At 38.8% G+C, this 22757-nt stretch overlaps 1 protein-coding gene across 6 annotated transcripts in view; it reads right to left on the minus strand.

Moving 5' to 3' along the window:
* Window positions 1–22757, minus strand: part of MAP2K5 (mitogen-activated protein kinase kinase 5) — a 269304-nt gene that overhangs the window by 199593 nt on the left and 46954 nt on the right. For all 6 annotated transcript variants that reach the window (XM_032622664.1, XM_032622666.1, XM_032622662.1 and 3 more), the window contains 2 exons: window positions 21401–21449; window positions 13701–13765 (listed from right to left, as the gene is read on the minus strand). In XM_032622664.1, the coding sequence (XP_032478555.1) occupies window positions 13701–13765; window positions 21401–21449 (114 nt within the window). The remainder of the gene's footprint in view (window positions 1–13700; window positions 13766–21400; window positions 21450–22757) is intronic.

Below are 22757 nucleotides of genomic sequence, written 5' to 3' on the forward strand. Positions count from 1 at the left end.
TAACAACTGCATCAAGATTCTTATCTCCTAAGCTCTGGAGTGGGATGTGGATTCAAGTCCTCTGAAGCCAAATCCAGTGCATGTCCCAACAACCCTGTGTTATCATAAACTGACTGTTTCTAGATCCTCTAATTCCAGTTGTCTGCAAGGTTCTCTGGATATAGTCAGTTTTGGTTTTTAAAAAGCAATAGGGAAAATCGATTGAATGACTCACTTTTCAGAGTTGCATTAACTTTTTCAGGCCACTGGGGTACAATTTACTAAATTACCTCTCCTAGAACACTAAATAGTACCCTAGTGGGTCAAAGAGTAAATGCACCTCTGAAAAGTGAGCCATTTATCCCCTTCTTCCCTGTAGTACCAGATGTAATATGTCCCCTATGACAGAAATATTAACCCATTTCCATTAAAAACTCAAGAAATTGTCCCACACTAGAGAAAATGAGTATGGGGAAGTGTCCCTGGGAGAGGAAAACAAAACAAACAAAACTCTCTTCTATAATCCTGCCCACAATACTGGTGAAAAGTCATCATGTACTTATAGGAAAATACTGGGTTTTCATTCACTGGAAAATAATTTAAATCAAGACCTTAAAACAGGATAAAAAAATATAAATTCAAAAGCTGATGGTTTTCAGCAGGGAGATGCACAGAACATCATGATGGCTGTACTGCAGTATTTAAAAAATAAAGCCCAAGCATTTCATCTTGCTTATGTAATAAGATACATATCACAAACAGCTGCTCTTTCACACATCTCACTATACTAGAGGTTATCCCTTTGATGGAAAACAATTCTCTTGGCTAGCAAGTAAGCACATTATTACTTTTAACCTCTATAAAGGGCAAAAGCCTCTGAATACATTTCTGAGTTGCCACAGGAATAGCTATTGAGTGATTTAACAGTTGCCAGATACCTTAATAAAGCCAAACTTTTAAGTTTTCAGCACCGTTAGTCCCTTACTCTTCTGGAAGATGGTTATGCAATGAAAATAAGACAATTTTAATTTAAGAATCATCCAGTTTCTAATTAAACTGCCATAGGCAGCTGGTTGGATAAGTTTTAATCAGTTTCAATCACCTATTGATTGGTATACTGAAGCCTAAAAAATTAAAAGTAAAAGATGATTGGGGAATTGTCCCATCTCTGAACAACAGTAGAGGCCTCTGTAAATAACTCCTCTTTTAACCATCAGCTAAATGAACACTTCAATACTGCAGTACAAAGTCTTCTACAAAATTACTTTAACTAACAAGCAGAAATTTATCAGCTTCAGCCAAAATCAATGCTGAAATCAATTTGAACACTGTTGTGTCTAAAGGGGCTCATTGGCAATTTAGGGAAATTACACCATGTAAATGCCTGTGCTTTAATTGAACAGTTTCATCAACTAGGCTGTGATTGCTGTCCATTCATTTATTTACTTTCACTGCAGATACCATTCTGCAAAGGAATGGCTTTTGTCAGGCTGGAGAGAGGCACTTTATCTTCATTTTGTGCACTTTTGTGCATAACAGACTTCATGAAACTGGCGTATCATGACTAGGGTCAAAACAAACCAAGAGGAACTTTTTCCTTTAACATAAAAACTGAACAACACTCAAACTACCATCATACCTTCCACCATCCAGGGACAGTCATCTTTAAACTCAGTAATACAGAAAAATCTGTGCCTCTATGTTTTGGACAACAGAATAAAGTATTTGGATTCTAAACTCAATTCCACCATGGTATTCTTTTTGAGATATCTGTAGTGACTTCCAAAAACGTATAAACTGTATTAGAACATTCTCTCCAAAAATTAAGCAACATTTTGTTTTACAACATCCTTTGAGATTAGTCAAGAGGAGGTGCTATTCTCCAATCCATTCAGGAGAGTAAGGCTTAAAGAAGTCATATATTTTCAAAATAAGATTAATGGGAGGAGAAAGGGAGAGGGGTCTGTGTGGGAGGAAAAAAACAGACTTGTTTACAAAGACCAGCAGCTGAAAACATCTACAAGATTCCAACGATGATTTAAATACACAGACAAAAGCACTCACAAAATCACGGGCAATGAAAAAACCCAAAGGTGTAATTTCTGGAGAATCATATGCTGAAGTGACTGAAGTCTGGAGATAGGCATTAATGTCTTTAACACTGAATTAATCAGTTAATTCAAAGATTACAAATTTCAGGGAAGGAGAGAAGAAAGAAGACAGCTGTTTGTTCATAAGGGTCATTTGTAAGGTACACGTGCCTGATGCAAACAATAAAAATACAAAATGCAACTGTAGTATATTTGCTAGAAAATGCCATCAGAAATTCTTAGGCTTGCACATAGTTTGCTTACCTTAGCTCCTCACAGAATCAAAATGTAATTATTTACTAGTAAGGGCACTGGGAAAGGACCAAGAAATACGAAAGCAAGAGTTTCAGTGGTGGTTCTATCCCTTGTCTTGCTTTGACTCCTTAGGGAAATCCCTTAATTTTGGTGTTTCAGTTTCATCATAGGTCAAATGAGGATGGTGATACCTACTCTACCCAGCTATATTTCAACGCTGCTGGGGATAACCCTTGGCATGCTATGGTGGCCCAGGTTGGAAACGCAAACGCAGCCATATGATTCTGAGCAACTCCTGCATCCTGGGTGTATGAAGGAAGGGTCTTAAAACATTTTGCTAGACTTCCAGGGAAGCAGGGAAACTTCTCATTTACCTCTTCAGTCAGTTACCCCACTATACTCTGCAACACTCACTAAGAATTACCTTTAAAAAAAAGTTAAAAGGAAGAAGAAACAAATGGTGTCCAGAAACTTAACTGAGTACACGTGTGTGTGGTAAGAATTCACTCTGTAAGTTTACCCCATGTACCATTTTCTCTACCACTATAAAGTTTCATTGGCTGTATTTTGTGTTGCTGAGACAATGTAAAAATATATTTTATTCATAGCTTTTAGATAACTTTTCAGAAAACTTAATTACGGTTTAATCAGAGCTTTATGTTTACTGACTAAGTATATTGTTACATTTTGCTGTCAGTTAGCAGTCGTAACAGAATCAGTATGTTTGAGAACGTTATACAATACATATTTTCCAAATACACTAAGCTTGTTAAAATGCTATATTGATTGTGCCCTAAAGCAAGTTCTAATTTTGTCTGAACATTTTTCATTTCATTATTTGAATTCACAAAACAAAAACCACGAACTCTGCTTTGAGCAATAATACTGTACATTCCTTTTCTTTCTTTCTCTTATAATACTGACTAGGTAAAGTATGGAAATTTTAGGGTCAAGAGGATAACATAATACAGAGTCACACTTAAAAATCAAAGTAATGTTTAAAAAAACTTGGTGCCTAATACCCACAGCCCAAGTCGCTCTTGCTATCTCCCCCTCTAATTTAGTAACCTGCTCCTCCAGTTCAGTTTTATTTCACAAATCAGAACCTAAACTTATTTCACTCCACCAAGGCAGCAATTTAACAGGAACATGGTCTCTTATATCAAGGTAACCAACGACAGAGCAAGGAAAAAAAATTGTGGCAGAAAGTTATACACAGTAAATGCCTTTTGGACTTTCCAGTGAATTATTTTCCAAAAAAAGCAATTTAAGTAAATACCCTAGATGCTATGGTATACAAATAGTTGCTAGTGCTATATGCCAACCAAGAGCCTATAATTTTCTAACACATCAGATACTGTAAAACAGCTAAAAAAAAATTAATGTGTCTTATAAATCAAGAAATGCACCACCTCCACTAGCACAACCATACAATTAATCTAGGGATTCAATTATTAAATTCAAAGCTTTTGATAAGTAAAGACCCAAAGGACAGACCAAATAAGAAGTTATGTTGCAATAATTCTGTCAGCCAAGTAATGGTTGCTTTAACATCTACTAAAAAGCATCTAAAATTAACAACTAGAGGTGGTGCATCACTGACTTTCAGGATTATATATTAATTTATATCTCACATCCAAAAATAATTTGGGTTGAAAATTAGGAAACTTATTTCCTTTGTGAATGGCAAACAGGAAAACCCTGGCTTGAGAAGTAGGCCCAAGTACTGACCCTAGGTGTCAGAACAAATTAAAGGTGTACAACTCGATGTTTTGATACTGAGTTCTAGTCTTTTTTTAAAAATTATTTTATTTTTATTTATTTTTGGTTGCATTGGGTCTTTGTTGCTGTGCACAGGATTTCTCTAGTTACGGCGAGCGGGGGGCTACTCTTCACTGCGATGCGCGGGCTTCTCACTGAGGTGGCCTCTCCTGTTGAGAAGCACGGGCTCTAGGTGAGCAGGCTTCAGTAGTTGCGGCACACTGGCTCAGTAGTTGTGGCTCGCGGGCTCTAGAGCAAAGGCTCAGTAGTTGTGGCACACAGGCTTTGCTGCTCTGTGGTATGTGGGATCCTCCTGGACCAGGGATCAAACCCATGTCGCCTGCACTGGCAGGCAGATTCTTTTTTTTTTTTTTTAAATAAAGTTATTTATTTAATTTATTTATTTTTGGCTGTGTTGGGTCTTCGTCGCCGCACACGGGCTTTCTGTAGTTGCGGCGAGCAGCGGCTACCCTTTGTTGCAGTGCATGGGCTTCTCATTGTGGTGGCTTCTCTCATTGTGAAGCATGGGCTCTAGGCGCACGGGCTTCAGTATTTGCGGCATGCAGGCTCAGTAGTTGTGGCTCACGGGCTCTAGAGCACAGGCTCAGTAGTTGTGGTGCACGGGCTTAGTTGCTCTGCAGCATGTGGGATCTTCCCAGACCAGGGATCGAACCAGTGTTCCCTGCATTAGCAGGCAGATTCTTATCCACTGTGCCACCAGGAAAGCCCCCACAGGCGGATTCTTAACCATTGCACCACCAGGGAAGTCTCCTGCGTTCTAGTCTTGATTTGACCGTGGGCATGCCACTTAACCCTTCCAAGCTTTTTTTTTTTTTTTTTTTTTTTTTAATTTTGCCCGTGCTGCGCATCTTGCGGGATCTTAGTTCCCTGTCCAGGGACTGAACCCGGGGCCCTGGGCAGTGAAAGCGCGGAGTCCTAACCATGGACCGCCAGGGAATCCCCCAAGCTTTATTTTTCTCACTGGTAAAAAGAGGGTAAGCATACCGACCATGCCTTCTTGGCAGGGATTTAGCAAGGTCTCAAAAATCCCACATGATCAGGCCCCTGCCCATCTCTCCACTCTCCCCTGAGCTCACTCCAACCACACTCCTAGACACACCTTCACACCCATCTCAAGGCATTTGCCAGAGCAGTTCCTTCTGCCTGGAAGGTTCTCCTCCCAGATTCTCCCATGACTGGCTCCTTCCTGTCCTTCAGGTCTCAGCTCAAATATCCCCTCCTCAGACAAGCCTTGCTGAGCACCTATTTTACATTCTATACAGCACTTGCAAGGTCTGTTATCATCTTACTTCAGTATTCGTTTTCTCGATTACTGTCTGTCTGCCCCCCTAGCGTGAGCTCCAGGAGTACCGGGAACTTGTCGGTCTTGTTCACTACTGGATGGCCTTGGCACAGCGTGACTCTTGGTGAGTAGCTGTTCAATGAATATACAATAAGACAAAATTTAAAAGAAAAAAACCAAGTGATACCTGACATGAAGACTTTTATGGTAGCTGAATGCTGAATTTCATTCTGGAACTTTAGACTCGGGAGTAACCTTTGCACTTACTCCATGTCCAGTCTAAGTGGGAATTGTTTTCTCAGCGATTCTGAGCACTAAGCCACATTGTTCTGCTTAAGGTAGAAGCCAGAGCCACCCAGCAATGCACAACACTTTGTGTCCATCCTTAGGTTGTGAAGACTCTGCCTCTGCACGTTAATTCCTAAAACACTAAGTACCTACAGCAGGTAAGGGGCGGTGTTGGGCCCTGGGAGGATACCCACTCAGATGACCTCTAGGCAGGACAGTCCAGTAGGAAGAACAGCAGGAAGAGTACATGGTTCACTCTAACCAAAGGCAGACTGTCACAGAGACATTCAAGACAAGCAGGGACTTCCCTGGTGGCGTGGTGATTAAGAATCCGCCTGCCAATGCAGGGGACATGGGTTCGAGCCCTGGTCCGGGAAGATCCCACATGCCACGGAGCAACTAAACCTGTGTGCCACAGCTACTGAGCCAGTGCTCTAGAGCCCTCGAGCCACAACTACTGAAGCCCGTGCGCCTAGATCCCGTGCTCCGCAACAAGAGAAGCCACCGCAGAGAGAAGCCTGCGCACCGCACTGAAGAGTAGCCCCCGCCCGCTGCAACTAGAGAAAGCCCGCGCACAGCAACGAAGACCCAATGCAGCCAAAAATAGATTTTAAAAAAAGACGAGCAATTTGAGGTGGGCCTTCAGAAGAACACAAAGCAAACCTGTTCCTCTGTCTACACAAATGCCCTTCTGACTTTTTTATGTCAACTGTCATGGGACCCCTTAATTTTTCTCTTCTTCAGATAAAAGTCAGCCAATTCCTCTGACCACTTCTCAACTCAAGTAACAGTTCCTCCATGAGGCCCTTCCTGTTACCTCCTGAGGAAGTAGCTAAAAGTCGTCACTCCTCCCTTGGCCCCCGAGAGGCTGTGTGCCACACAGACAGACACACAGCCTAGACTGTGAGGCCCCGTACTTACCTGTGGACAGAGCTTCTCCCTCTACCTGGACACAGCTCCAGTGAGAGCCTGGCTGTCCCCAACAGCTGACACAAGTGCCCTCCACACAGCACATGCTCAGAACATGCCCCACTAATGAATGAAGGAGGATTAGACAGGCAAATTTCCCAGACCCCTTGTTATTCTCTCCATGCTCCTCTGAGTGGTCTCTGAACTGTCCACATCTCTCTGTAAACCCAGTACCCAGAACTAGAGACAAAAATCCAAAAGTGGCACCCTGCAAGATGAAGTCAAACCCAAATGAGATACCCTCCTAATGCAGCCAAGAGAACAGATTTTAGTGGAAACTAGATCTCTTCCACCCTATAAAAATAGAAGTGTGCTAATGCTTATCTGTTCACAAAGACTTCTGCTGGGGACTTAAATTTCTTTATAAAGAAAGCACTTTTATTAAAATAAAATATTAGAAAGGAGTCTTGCTGCTTCAAAACTATTTTTCCCTGAAAGGAGATAGGGCTGAAATACTTAGATTCAGCAAATTCTTACTTGAAATATTACCATAATGTATTGATTTTTACCAGACTCAATTGACTGAAAAGTTGTTTGTGTAGCAATATTGGCCAAACCAATATACTAGAACGATTTTGTTACCCACAGTAATCAAGTGCATTTCTGAAGTATAATTATACTGTCATAAAAATAAAGCCAAGATACCCTTTTCCAAGCAATAAAACAATAGGGGCTATAAAACAGGAAGAAGAAAAGGCTAAATAAATGAGATTTTTAAAAATGAAATTTAGTGTCTTTCAAAAACACCGCTGCCACCTCTTCCTTCCCTTAAGCGAAGGTTAGCAGAAAATGATCAATACTTCAATCTCAATAAACTATTTCAATAACAGTTAATTCAGGTGGAAACAGAGTCTGAAAATCTCTGCTCAGCGACCTGTGACATCCTGTCATGTTGGCTGGATGCCAATAATCCCTCATTGCCATAATGGATATGAGCAAGTGTGAAGTTATGGGAACATGGAGATGGGGCAGCAAAGGTGGGAAAGGTGTAGAGAATCAGGAGCTCAGGTTCATTCTTCAGATTCTAATCAATACAATACACATTATTGTATGAAACAAACCTATCATGCTGAGACAGGGACAGAGGGAAGCATACATAATTAATTTTATTTGACAAATACTCATTGATTTTCTGAAAATATTAATATCTTTGCTTGTCACATGATACTATAATACAATCCAGCTATATACAAGTTATTTAATTTTACATTAAGATGATGTCTTGTTTGCTTGTTTAAAATATGATCTTGGCTGCAAGGAAAAGGTGCTTCATTTGATTGGAAATTTAAAGTTAAAATAAATCAAACAATCACCCTAGCTCTTGGGTCAATATCAAAACCATTTAAAAACTACTCTTAATTTACAAGATGCACTTCAGGGAAAAAACATAAAGGAGTGGGGTCACTGATACAGCTTGTCAGAGAAGCTGGGGTTAGGCCTGTTTTGGTTTGGCACCTTCGGGTTGTTTGGTGAAAAGGGAAGTGAGAGTTCTTCTGGGTATTATGTGGTTCCCAATATTTTCATCAGGGAACCTCTTTGTTATGCTTTCCCCTCAGGGATCCTATGTTTTAAAATATTTTGTTTACTAAACAGCATTTAATTAGACAACAATTCATGTATTTTCTCATTTTCTAATTTTCATGAAATAAATCATGTTAAGTGTAATGAGCTGATATAATTCCAGCCCCGAAACAAAAATGTAATGTTTTAGTTGGTCTGTACAGCCATATCATGAGGGCAGAATACAATTTAATAGCTCCTGTGATCTCAATTACCATCTCCAAGGACCATCTTCACCCTGTCGCCCAACAAATATTTCATAAAATTGGTAAGACAACAGAAATGAAGAGAAACCAACACCTTTGAGAATTATTATCCCCTCCCTCTTCTCTTGTCTCTAGATATGGTCAAATTAATTCTTAAATAATGGTATATATCCAATCTTCAAAATGCCATGTAGTCAGCATATATGCTGCTGATTAAACCACTGAGAAAATTCTACCACAAACCCAGGTTAGACCCTTAACTGTACTGTAGAAAGCAGCTGGATTTAGAAAGTTCACTAATATTTTCCAACACCTAGAGATTAGAATACATGGCCAGAAAGCTGACAACTTGAGTCTTAGCCTGAATAATTTGCATTAAGGAAAAAGATAACATAACAGATGATCCTTAAGTGCTTGCTGGCTACCTGACTTAGCAAGACCTAAATCCTAAGAGTTAGATACTACTTCATTTCTGGACCCAAAGCTTACGTGACTCCATCAAACAATGCACTGAAGGAGCAAAGGACCTGAGTGACTGGCCTTCATTATCACAAAATGTTTCCAAAGTAACTGGGCCTATTAATTACTTTCATTTCTACATGACATACTATCCAAGAAAAACAGACAGTAACTAAAATGTTAATGGATACCAAATACTCAGTTTTAACATTTGAAAGAAAATTAATCATTCAAACATATGCCCTTAGTTTAGAAATCCCTACTCTTCTCGGTGAATGTTCTAAAACAATTACACAGTCTCAAAATTATGCAGCCTCTAAAACTAGCCAGGTATGGGGAGGATCCAATTAAAGAGCTCTACTAAAACCTGCTTGGAAAAAACCTACACTTGCCTCATTCTCATTCCAGCCAACACATATAAAGCATCTATTCTATCCTTAGGACAGTGCTGGGTACACTAGAAAATACAAGGAAACACAATGGACTCTGCTTGACCTTGAGAAACAACACTGCCTTGGGGATAAACAGAGTGAAAGGATGAGATGCTGTGTAGAGTGCTGGCTTTGCCACATGAATGTGAGCTCTAGCTTTTTCCAGTGGAAAAATGTGCTTACCATTATACCAGCTGTCCTATAGCAATTTGAAATTAACTATGATAAAAGAGAATACATCTTGAAACTCTGAAAAGAATCATTCTATTTAAGCTTATAAGATATAATAATAAATCATATTCATGAGGCAACTAGAGAATAAAAGGAAACAAAGAAGTGTATGATGTATCATAACATGATGTAGAACTTCTCAAAGTTAATTCAACACAACTCTAATTCTGTGAGATATTTCTCAAAAAAAGAATCCCATGGCCAAGTAAGCACAGGAAGCCCAGGGATTAACGATTTGTCTATCACTGATTTGTCATTTGTCTATCACTGTCTATCACTGTCTATCACGAACAGTAGCTAACATTTAGTAAGTGTCAGTTACAGTGCTAAGTCTTTTCTATGAAACACCTCATTTAACTTCACAGTAACTTTATAAGATAGGTATTATTATCTCCATTTTACACATGGGGAAACTGAGGTAGAGGACGTTACATAACTTTCCCAAGGTCACACAAGCTAGTTAATGAATGGCAGGTACAGGGTTCAAACCCAGAGCCTCCACATTTAACCGCAACACATACTGTTCTCTACTTCCCCGAAGTTTTCGAAATTTATTGTGAATCTACCAGAAGGGAATAGAACATGTGTGCTTCCTGATTTATTTTTGTGGAGAAACTTGCAGCACTCTGGGAAATGGAGCAATAACTAAAGTGCGTTCATTTCCTTTTCTTAAATTATTCTTCTTCCTAGGCTTGGGTTATACTTTAGTCTAGGGTATTTCCTTTATGATCTATTTCATCCAAACTAGTAATCAATAGATTACTAGTAATCTAGTAATCAAACTAGATCAATATCATAATAGTAGCACAGCAGGGGACTACACACAGAATCCACATTTGGTTTAAATATCTGGGCCCAGAAATTCATATTGTATAACTGAGGAGAACATCTAGACTTAAAGGATGAAAATGTGATCAACTATTAAATACTATATATTGCAGTTACACAATATCATATCCCTTGAAACTCACAACATCCCATCAAACGGAGCAAATAAGACTGAAATATTAAACTTTTGCTTTACATTTATTATTCTTTATAAGAAAAAAATTAAATAGGCCCATTAGGCAGTTTTGCTACCAATGAGTGGATTTTCCAATATTTTCTTCATCTAGTTTATGTAGCATAAACTGTAATGTAATCATTTTTGTTTGAAAAATCACAGTTTTTATAGTCAACACCATTAAGGTAAACTTAATATAGGAGAAAGTCAATCATAACACACCAAACACTTAGTTTTATAGAGACTTCAGTAAAGTGGCTTTTCATTTCCTGATGATTATACAATTTCTTTGTGCTGCACTAAAAGCCAGGGATATAAGAACAACACAAACTGAAACCCAGACAGAAATGAAGACCAATGATCAATGATAAGTGGTTATTCAATGTGATATCTTCATGTCTCTCCCCTTAAGAATCACCTAGGCAATAAGTGAAATGTCTTCTTTTTTACAAGAAATCTATTACATAAAATAAAGTACTAAAATGATCATGATACTGCCACTAACCCTCTGTAAACAACCACTGTCAAAAACATACTAAGGGCTTCCCTGGTGGCGCAGTGGTTGAGAGTCCGCCTGCCGATGCAGGGGACACGGGTTCGTGACCCGGTCCGGGAGGATCCCACATGCCGCGGAGCGGCTGGGCCCGTGAGCCATGGCCGCTGAGCCTGCGCGTCCGGAGCCTGTGCTCCACAGCGGGAGAGGCCACAACAGTGAGAGGCCCGTGTACCACAAAAAAAACTCCAAAAAAAACACCATACTAAATCTTACAATACATACTGAGCATTAGCAATGGTAGCTAACTAAATGAATCCAGGATAAGTCGCTAATGTCACCGCAACATCCTAGCAAACTGAAGAACTCATGCTTAAGGACGTCCCCTTGGATACTGTGGCCCTAATAAAAAGAAAATGTCTAGCCATGCTTCTTAGCTAAAAACAACATAACCCAGGCGAATGGGGAGTTATTGTTGAATGGGTACAGGGTTTCAGATCTGCAAGCCAAAAAGAGTCCTGCAGATGGATGGTGGTGATGGTTACACAACAGTGTGAATGTACTTAATGCCACTGAACTGTAGACTTAAAAATGGTTGCGACTGTAATTTTTATGTTATATGTTTCTACCACAATCAAGAATTACAGTTAAAGAAAAACAACACTAACATAATTTTATGTTGTAATTTTTCCTTGCTGGATGGGCATATTATTTCCACTTCCCTGTATCCCCTCTCCCCTTTTTTTATGAACCTGTTTTAAGATAAAAGGTTAAAATTTTAATATCTAGGATATTATTTCTAATAAAAATTACCTGCTGGGGTTTGGTGGTCTTACGCTTTCTCCCTTCTAGAATAAACTAGGATAGTAAATTCACAATAGGTCTTCAATTAAAAAATAAAAACATGCTTGAGAATCAAACATTTGGTGAAACAACAAAAATAAGTAGGTTAGGAGTCTAAAGAAATGTTTTTGGATTCTATCCGACCAATAAAAGAAGTCAAAAGAGTTGCTAGACATCTTTTCTGTTTTATTACACCTGAACACCAGCATAAAAGCATTAAGAAAAAGAAAGGTTGAGACTTTGAAAACCACTCCCTCCAGGGAACTCAAGTGAAGTAAAATTGGAGTGTACATGTTCCTTCTTATTTCTAAAGGTACCTGAACTCAAGAACCTTCAGGACAGGGTAAAAAGTCAAGTCAGATAAGAGTGAGGAAGAGAAGACTAGGACGAAGAGATGCTATTTATGCAGTACTGGGGGACTGCATGGGAAGGAATGCTAGTATGATTCACGGAAGGACAACAAGCTTTTTAGACACATGAGGCATCACACATTTTAAGGGCAAGACCCAAGGATTGTGAAAGAAATGTGTTATTATTTAATTCTCTGAATTATCATAGTGGAAGCACTTAACTTTCAGACCAACTATTCACCATAGTCAGTTATCTATAGGAAAAAACAATCCAAATATGTAAGCATACATTCTTAAAGGACTATGTTAAAGGACTTTAGGAGAAAGGACTCACATCCTGGCTCTATCTACAGAGAGGACTGAAGCCCTGGGTGGGGGACTGGATCAGATAACTTTGAAGGAGCTTCTAACCCTGAGAAATCTGATTCTATGCCAACACTGTATCTGTGTGGAGGATGTTCTGGAATTTTAGGATGTGATCTTTCGCATTCATGGGCAACAGGGCGATTTTGCAACAGGGCAATTTTTATCTGTATTCACGTCATTAGTAAGAACTTAAAATTCTAAGAAAATCAGTAACCAGTTAAACATAAATTAAATAATTTACAACTTTGAAAATATATATTAATATCAATAGTAAAACATCTAAGGTAAAAACACAATCATAATGTGATGCAGGGTTAGTGTATATATGGAAAACAGCTCTCTGGAGTAAAGCTTTATTACTCCCTCAGGGCTTTCTTGCAGAGTATGGATTTTTTAATTCCTAGTGGAATATTTTTCATACACCATTGCAGACTATTAAGTACCAGACATTACATCATGTAGTTTAAACTTTGCACTACTGCACGAGAAAGACTTCCCTGTTGAGAGAACTATTTTTTACGGTTAGCATTTTTTAATATGAAAATGAACACTTCTTTAGGGTAAGATCACTGCAATTGGAATTTGGGAGAATTGTATAACTTAACATATTCACCAATGTGTAGAAATTCTCTCAGGGAGTAGGGTGAGGAGAGAAGGAAACACAACAGGAAGAAGGCTTTTTAATAACTGAGTGTTGACACAGGGCAAAGCAATGGTATTTATAAGGTTTGTCTTCCACTGAGCAAAGCTGTACGTACACAGACAGGGGACTAGCATAGGGTGCTAGCAAGTTAAAAAAAATAAAAATAACGGTGTTAAAGAGCGAAGGAAAAAAATACATTAAACTTCAGGCCGGTTAAAGGTACACTTGCTAATGGTGGACTATTAAATGCTCACCCAGGAGAGATGCAGACTCAGAAATATTAAAAAGGCAATATAAATGCACTTTTCCAAGCAATTCCTGAGAAAATAGATTCCTTGCAGAATTTTGGAGTCAAATGTGGAAATAAAATCTAAGCACTGGTGGTCATTTAAAAATCTTTGCCATGGAGAACTTGGATACCCACATATGGCAAAAGTGGATAGAAAGTTTAAACAAAGTTGACTACTCACTTGTAGACTGTGCCTCCGTTGCCATGACCAAGAGTGTCTCGATACCGTATGTCTTGTTCATTCATCTCCACAAGAAAGAAAGGAAAACAAAAAGGGTGTCATGCTGTGGATGGAAATGTCAAGGAAAAGCAACTCTGGGCCATAAACAACAAGCAGTCTGGGTCATTTCAAGTTCAGCTGCAAGAACGAGAAGATCAATACAACATTTGCTGTCCAATTTATAAAAGACGATACCAAGGGACAAAGTGATGGAAAGTTTAATGACAATTTGTTTGCCTGGGTCATTTCATTAAAGTTTGATAAAAGGTGTCAAAATGGAATGATATAACATAGCTCAAAAGGGTCAGGTCAGAGATACTGATAAGAACACAGTCTCCAGCACTACATAACCACTGCCAAACAGCACTGCACATAACCAAAGTCAAACTTGGCAAGAAAACACACACACACACACACACACACACACTTCTAGTAATCCAATGCACAATTTGTAAATAAATCAGCCCCTGAAAACTCCTTAAGTGACCCTCTAATTAACATTAAACAAACTAACTGAATAATGTTAACGATTTTCCTAGAGTAGATATAGCCTTTTTTTACTTTTTTTTTTTTTTTTTTTTTGCGGTACGCAGGCCTCTCCCTGTTGCGGCCTCTCCCGTTGCGGAGCACAGGCTCCGGACGTGCAGGCCCAGTGGCCACAGCTCACGGGCCCAGCCACTCCACGGCATGTGGGATCTTCCCGGGCCGGGGCACGAACCCGTGTTCCCTGCATCGGCAGGCAGACTCTCAACCACTGCGCCACCAGGGAAGCCCAATATAGCCTTTTTTTGAAAATGATAAACTAGTACACAGCAGTAGCTGGGTAGAAATCTTATGCTCATGGAAAAGTGCTAAATCAATGCACTTTAAAATGCACATATAGTCAAATATTATAATGCATAAAAGGAAAATACATAGGCATGTGATTCATATAAAGTCATTTTTGTAATTTATTATATAAAAGAGTATGTGCATTTTCCCAGGTTCTGTAAAACTATTATACCACAAATACTACTCTCATTTGAATCGTGAATAGAAGTGAACTATTTTAGTACCCCAAAAATAACGTTTTAGAGTTTGAAAGAACTCCCTAAATAATTATTTATCAAACGACTTTAAGACTAGTCAGATTCTATTTGAGGCATTCAGTAATTTTCTACACACTGGTCCAGTTGCTCAAAAATTAACTGCTAACTTTATTCACTAAATGGATTCAACAAAGGTGTTATTTTCCATATAGCTAAAGCTCAGGAAAAGCCATAGTAAGCCCTGAAAAAAATCAATTTCCAGGGAATTGCACTGCCTTGCATGGGCAGGAAATGGATGGAGTTTTTAATTCAATATCACCTGGAAAAAAATAGTTTGCTTTCAGACCATTATAGTAAAGCTTTAAATATTTTGCTCTACTCTGAACTTCCACCAATGGAATAAAGCAAGGTTCCATTTATCAAGGGAAATATTTTTGTCTGTACATTTCTGAGGCTGAAGCTTCAGAGAGCTGTGATAATTAGGAACATAGTGCAGATAACAGAAACAGCTTCCTTTCCAAGCCATTCTGCCAAACCCTAAAAGAATATTGACAGATTAATGTATAAAGGCCAATTCAGCACCCCATTTAATTGTAGTAAAACCTGACTGACTTAATTTGCAATTAGCTAGTTACTATATTTAGGGTCAGAGGCAAAATGACAGACAAGTCAGAAAAATTGGCAACAATTTTCCTATTTGAGGGGAATTCTGTGGCATGAAGAAAGAAAATCTCATTATTCTGGACCAAAAAACAAATTTTAAAACAGCATGAAGAAAAGTAGCACATCAAGTTGAGATACTAAATAAACTAGCAGAGTTGCTACTGGGTTTGATTTGATCAAAGGGTATAAGAGATACATATGTAAATAGCAGTATCTATTGGCAGGTACAAATAGGCTAATTCCTTGAAAACATTCCTCAAGGTAGTCCAAACATGACTCTAACAACCTAATTTGTACTATTAACTTGCTTAACAAGCTGAACCCTCATCACAGCCTGAAGTAAATTTCTAGGAGAAATTTTACTCACTCAACATCTACAAATTCTGAATTGGTGGCACTGAAATTTAAGGGTAAGCAGGATGTAGCTATAGGATCCAGGCTCTGGAGAGGTCACAACCTGTGATTACATTCCCTCCACCTCCACCACTCCAGGTAAAAGGACCAGTAGTTTCCTCTTAGAAAAATATAAACATAAGACTCATTGATATTATACATTCCAGTGATATACTGTGAGAGACCTAGGACTTCGGAGGGCGCTTGATTTTGTGGTATTTTGTTGGAGGCAGTAAATGCAAAGGGGCAGGTCTCTGAGCAGCTTCAACCACTATAATCCCAACACCACCGTCTTTTTAAACTTTAATACCCACTAGGTTGAAAAGAGAAGTGGAGCAGCCACCCATCCAGCACTCCAACCTAACCAGGAGTGGTAGATGTAAAAAAAAAAAAAGAGGCAGGGGATAAGCTGAACGCTGCAGAGAGATGGGGGATGATGTTGTGGGCGCTGTATGGGGCGTGGGGGGTGTGTGTGCACGCACACGCATGCGCACGCTAACACAATGTTTAGGCAAATTCAAGGGTGGAAATTTGGAATCCCTCAGATAATGAGAAAGATTTTAAGAGTCTCATAAAGATAAAAATGGTTTTAAAAAATAAGTTCTAGAACGTCACTCAAAAAGACAGTATCCATAAAAAATTGTTTCGACACTTTTAAAGTTTTATATAGACATTTGCCTGGCATGTAAGTTGATTGATAGATTATTCTATTTAAAAATATCAGGGGCGGGCTTCCCTGGCGGCGCAGTGGTTGAGAGTCCGCCTGCCGATGCAGGGGACACGGGTTCGTGCCCTGGTCCGGGAGGATCCCACATGCCACGGAGCGGCTGGGCCCGTGAGCCATGGCCACTGGGCCTGCGCGTTCGGAGCCTGTGCTCCACAACGGGAGAGGCCACAGCAATGAGAGGCCCGTGTACCGCAAAAAAAAAAAAAAAAAAAAAAAAAAAAATCGGGGCTTCCCTGGTGGCGCAGTGGTTGAGTGGCCGCCTGCCGATACAGGGGACACGGGTTCGTGCCCCGGTCCGGGAAGATCCCACATGCCACAGAGCGGCTGGGCCCGTGAGCCATGGCCTCTGAGTCTGCACGTCCGGAGCCTGTGCTCCGCAACAGGAGAGGCCACAACAGTGAGAGGCCCGCGTACCGCAAAAAAAAAAATATATATATATCAGATCTTTTTTTCTTTTGAATCTTCCAATTTTTATAGAGTATTCAAATATTATTCACGTTAAAAAAGTTTTAAAAAGGAAAACAGAGTCACGCTTATAAACTGATCACAAACGAATTTTGAGAATTTTGTATATCTAATCAAAATGGATTACTTTATTGGATCTTAAATATAAAAAAATCATTAAAGGGATCAACAAGTAGCTAATAGCATTTCTGCCTTTTTAGTTTAGAGAGCATATTAATTCAACTTTTCAAAATGAAGCATAGGAATTGTACTCATTATGATACAAACGTGGGATTTATAAGCCTACAAAGTACAACATTTAAATATTTCAGTTGAGATCAAGTATCATAAAAATCACACACTTTTACAACATTTTAAACATATAACCCAATTCGTTTGGGTCATATAACTAGTAAATAGCAACTAGCCAAGGTGAGAACTCAGTCTTTCAGGTTACTCTGCTCAATGCTCTATCTTAGCAGTTGATCTCATGTGTAAGTACAGAGGGACATCCTCTCCATCAATGGTGCCTGGTCCATAGGAAGGAAAATAATCAAATGAAGGGCACTCAAAAGTTAAAAGCGACTGCATCAACTACGATATTTGCTTTTAAGAAGAGAAATCACATAGCTCTCTAGATAAAAAAGAGGTAAAAGGAAGTTTTTATTCAATAAAGATACCAAATAATTTTAAAATATAAATCAGTTTCCTTGTTTTGACTAAAAAAAAAAAAGCAAATGAAAGGCAGAATAATAGATGTGAGGGAGAAGGCAGAAAAAACCCTGAGAGTTACAATGACGTGTCAACTCTGCCGCAACGGCAAATGACCTGGGAGAGATGATTGGCACTGGGCTCTGCTGCTGCTGCTGCTGAAAGAGAGGTGGGGGCTGTGAAAGAACGTGGACGTGACACCCCAGGGGGCGGAAAGGTTGTGTCTGTGCAGGGAGGGGAGGTGCCATGCAGTTTGGACTTACACAGTCTCATTCATCTATGTTTAGGTCTTCGTATGGGATCTGAGACGAACCATAAGAATCTAAGAGTTTTATGTACTGGTAATAGGACACTCTTTAAAGCTAACTTTACAGTCGAATACTATTTTTCTTCCTCCTCCTTTTTTTTTTTCCTAAACACAGAAAATTTTTTAAAGGCATCTGAAGTTCTCAAAATAACAGCCAAACATGAAGCAGGATTAGAATTATTTCTAGTTTTGTGACTTCACAGTGCATTTATACTTGATTTACCAGAAATAGAAAAATACTGTCAACCTCTCCTACAAATTATAAAAAACAAACAGACGAAAGACAACTTCAGAGATGCAAAGGTCAAAGTCATACATCCTTGGAGTGGCTGTACTTTTTTAATCCTTTAAATTGACCCACTGGGCCATTTCTAATCAGTTTCAAATCAAGGGCCAACGTTAAACAGATGATACTGCAGTACAACTGAAGTGGGAAAAACACACCCAGAAAACACATCAGTGGTGCTGATTTATAGCTCTCAGTACAACTTGCCAAAAATACCTTATGATTTGTTTTTTTTTAAGCTGGAAAAAAGGAATCCTCTCTCACAAAGCAATTACAGAAGAACATCTCCATTCCAAAGACTAAATGTTAAACTTTTTTAAGTGTTTAATGTGATGTTAACGAAATTAATGGGGAAAATGAAATGGAATTCAATTATAGATCAGCAAAGAAAATATTCTTTGTTTATTGTCTGCCTGTGTTAAGAAGAATCAGTACCTATTGCTTATAAATCATTAAAATAAAAAAGCTCAATTAATCCTTATTTTATATGTAAAGGTCTGACAGAAACTAGTCCTATCACCAGACCTTTGCTTCACAAATCGAAGCAATAATAGTTTCAGAAAGCAGTCACACTCTATGAGCAGACAATTGGAGAGATTTAGTAAATCCCACTTTATAGAGCAGAGACTAATCGGAAAACACAAGCCAGTCAAATGTTTCTTATGAACTGTTGACACTATATCAATGCTGAATCAATTGGTGGCATTTACTCTGAGTGACAGAAAAGAAATAAATATTTATATCACATAACCTATATCAATGAACCCAGGCAGAAAGCTATTTCTAACCTGTCAATATTTGATTATCTTGAAGAATCATGTCCCTTTCTTTTAATGATTAATATGAATTCCTTATTAAATCTAAGTGGAGGCTAGTGGAAAGGCAAATCATTATTAATGCTTGAGAGCATAAACCACTAAAATAAAAAACTACGCTCAAGTGTTAAGGTATCGTTAAATGTGACTTACATCTTCCATATCAAGTGGTGTCAGTGTTCAGCCCACAAAGTTATTGATGCCACACTGTGCACATTACCTCACTGCAATGCAATCTCACTCACTCTTTAGTTACCTGACAGCACCAAGGACTGAGGAATTAAGAGGAGGTATTTTGAAGACTTCCAAAGGTGGGAGTTCTTTGTTTTGTACTGTTCGTTTTCGTGAATAAAAGTAAACATAACAATGGCTAATCCTTAAAAGAAAGGAAATGCCATACTGTTTAATGTGGGATTATCACATTCCCAAGGGAAAGCAATAAACAATCTTTAAGTGTCAAAAATCATTGCCATGACAATCTTCCACCAAAGAGAATCTCCTAACCAAGACCACTAAGATATTTATGGTACTAGGTTCAGAACACTAGGAATATTTCAGAATGTTTATCTTTTGCCCTGGAAATAACTGTTTTTCATTTTTGAAAGAGGAATCTATGACAGGTTATTTTCCATTGCCTGGGTTGAACAAATGTAGTTAAAGCTTCTTAATTTATGTCAATTTTGAAATATATTTTCCCGCTGAAGAACACTAGTAACTCACACATAAATTACAGTTAGTAACTAGGATGCAAACATGTTGGAGATACATGAATATCGTAGGCTCAATATTTCAGCTTTTAGTCATGTTAACGCCAAGTGCTGGAGACATGTAAGAAATACACCTGCAGAACCATGTATGCTTCCCTCCGGTGGGGAGAAGAGGGAGAACAAGAGGACAATAATGGGCTTGGCAGTGACCAGGAGGAGAGAGAAGGGCAACCAGGTTTTGTTTCATGTTTCCGAAAACATGCAGGGCACTAGGGGAACATGTACGTGGACCTCAATCTAAACAAAACTTTGGCTGCTTAAAGTTAAAAGTACTATTAGATAAATATGAAATACGGGGACCATTAAGATTATACATACAACATACATACATATGTTGCATATACATACAACACCAGATTCTCCTTAGCCGTATATTGAATAGTTAAGGACTAGAATTCACACACTACAGATGATGATCAGGTGTCAAAACCAGATCAACTCACTTTTTCTAACTGTATTCAAGGGATTACAGGCTAAACAAGTAAGGCTTCCAGAAGTACCACCATACAGTCCTTGTTTTAAGGCATGCACATCTATTAGGCCACAAAGTTACAGGTGATATTAAAGGACAAGCATGAGGACCCAGCTTTGTCTTCTTGACATGCTCCACTACAAGTACCTGATTCATGAAATGCCAATGAGGATTGGAGAGGTCAGCATGTGAAAGCACTGAATAAGCATCTGAGATAATTAAGATTTCAGCCTTCGAAACATGGACGGGAAGTGAACAGCAGTTAAGAAAATCAATAAGAGTCTTTTATTTGCGGTGACACAGATGTCTCAGTCAATAGAGCCTAATAGGCAGGCTTGATCGCGATGGACAGGCGCCTGCCTCCAAGGCTATCAAAGGGCTTCCTCTATAACAAACATTAAAACGCATTTATGTTGCTATTGAAGAATCGAGGACCCTGCAGGTAGCTTAAAGGCACTATACTATTTCAGATGTGTCAATTTAATTGAATCAAAATGAGTGAGAAATAACTGGGCTGCAGGACTGTTTATCCCTCACTGGCTGGAGTAGGTCATTCTGCTTTAGACGACCAGTCAACTAGGCAAACTGAGGGCTCCTGAAGCCCAGGAATTTTAAATGCCAAAGGTCTGCTGTGACTCTGTTCCCCTAAAATGCCAGTGTTAGTTTCAGGACAAAAGAAGGAACTAAGGTGAGAAAGTAGCAGTTTCTCTTTTTCTCCCTAAAGATAAAGAAAGAAACAGTCACCTCAGGATGCAGGGCCATTTCAACAACCCCATGGGTTGACACACTTGCTCAGAACTGATTAACGTTTTTTTGCACCGAGCTGGCAGCAGGGTGTGTGCATGGTACTTCAATCTGCTGGGAGTGAAGCCCATTAGCACAGTTTGAAAAACGTGCTGCAAATTGTTCTGCCAATCAAATTAAGCCGTGTAATTCATTTATGACAAGAAGAATTTTATAGATCCTTTATCTGCTTATTAAGTTTATGGATACAAAAACCAGACAGCACTAAGTTATTACTATAGTCTTAATATGTAATGACACCTACCTGGCCATTGGCTAGTATTTTTTTCAGTTCAGCAGAAGACTTCTTCAAGCTGAAAAGAAAAGACATAGTTTTTAATGGCAAGTTCATCAGCACCTTTGAACACCACTGAAAATTCCAGACTAAAACACACTTTTGTTTTAGGTGTAGACATAGACTACACTACTCTTTACATCCTTCTCCCTACATAAAATATTTTCTAAAGTAACTGGCCAAATGGCAAAGGTATCGATAAGGGACTGAAACCCCGTTAGTAATCTAAAGCAATAGAAAAGCCTACTATCATAATGAAGCTAGGCTATTGTATGGAGTATTTCAGAGACCTTTTTGCTATTAGTTCTGCTGCCTTTGAGTAGCCTTACAGTGGTTATTTTATGTGGACTCTGTCATCTGCTAAATACCAAGTACTTAACAATGCACTCTTAGAATGTTCACAGCAAACAAAGATTACAGAACTTCAAAAGATAAAATAATTTAAGTCCTGATTTTGTACTATAGCTAAGAGTTACAATTCAGCTTCCTGGGAAGTAAATGAATAATAGAAATAAATCCTGGCACTCACTAGCTGTGTGCTCTGGAACAAGATACTTATCCGCTCTGAACCTCAATTTCCCCTTTCTATAAACTGGGGGAAATATCAACATTATAGTGTAACCAAGAAAATTAAATATTACAAAAAGCCCTAGCGCCTGTTTCTTGCACATAGTAAGTATTAAATCAATTTTAGCTGCCTTCTCTTTCCTTTCCTTTCCTGTAGGTATGAAACCCAGCTTCCATAGGTATGTAAGAAATATAGAAATCTTCTTCTCTGGACATTTATGACTATGTAAACATTTATGTGGAGGAGTTTAGGGAGAGCGGCCAAAAGATGCTGTGAAGTCCTTCTAGCTTTATAATGAGTTATACCTGTACACATCCACCCAGTTAGCAGAGTCGTGCATAAAATAATACCTCCTCCCATCAATGTTCTAATTTGAAATTTAAAGCTTGTTAACTCTATCCTAAATCTATCTATTCTAACCCTCTACCCATCTGCCAAATTAACTCTCTTCCCTTTGGCAGTTATCTATAGATACCTTTCTTCCCACCACCCCCTCTCCCAAGACTGGAAGCTCCCTGAGAACAGATACCACATCTTACTCACCTCTCTATATATTCCATTTCCTTCCCGCTCCCGAACCTAGCCCAATGACTTGGCACAAACTAAGTGTCTGATAAATGATAGTCATTATTCTGGTTGTTATTATATGGTAGTAACACACACACACACACACTCATTTGGTACCTTTAATAAGTTATATTTGAGAAAACCTCAGACTTCAAGTTTGACCACACTCACGATTCCAAGTTATAATTATTT

This window comes from Phocoena sinus, chromosome 2 (genome assembly GCF_008692025.1).
Source record: "Phocoena sinus isolate mPhoSin1 chromosome 2, mPhoSin1.pri, whole genome shotgun sequence".
In the NCBI taxonomy this organism is placed as follows: domain Eukaryota; kingdom Metazoa; phylum Chordata; class Mammalia; order Artiodactyla; family Phocoenidae; genus Phocoena; species Phocoena sinus.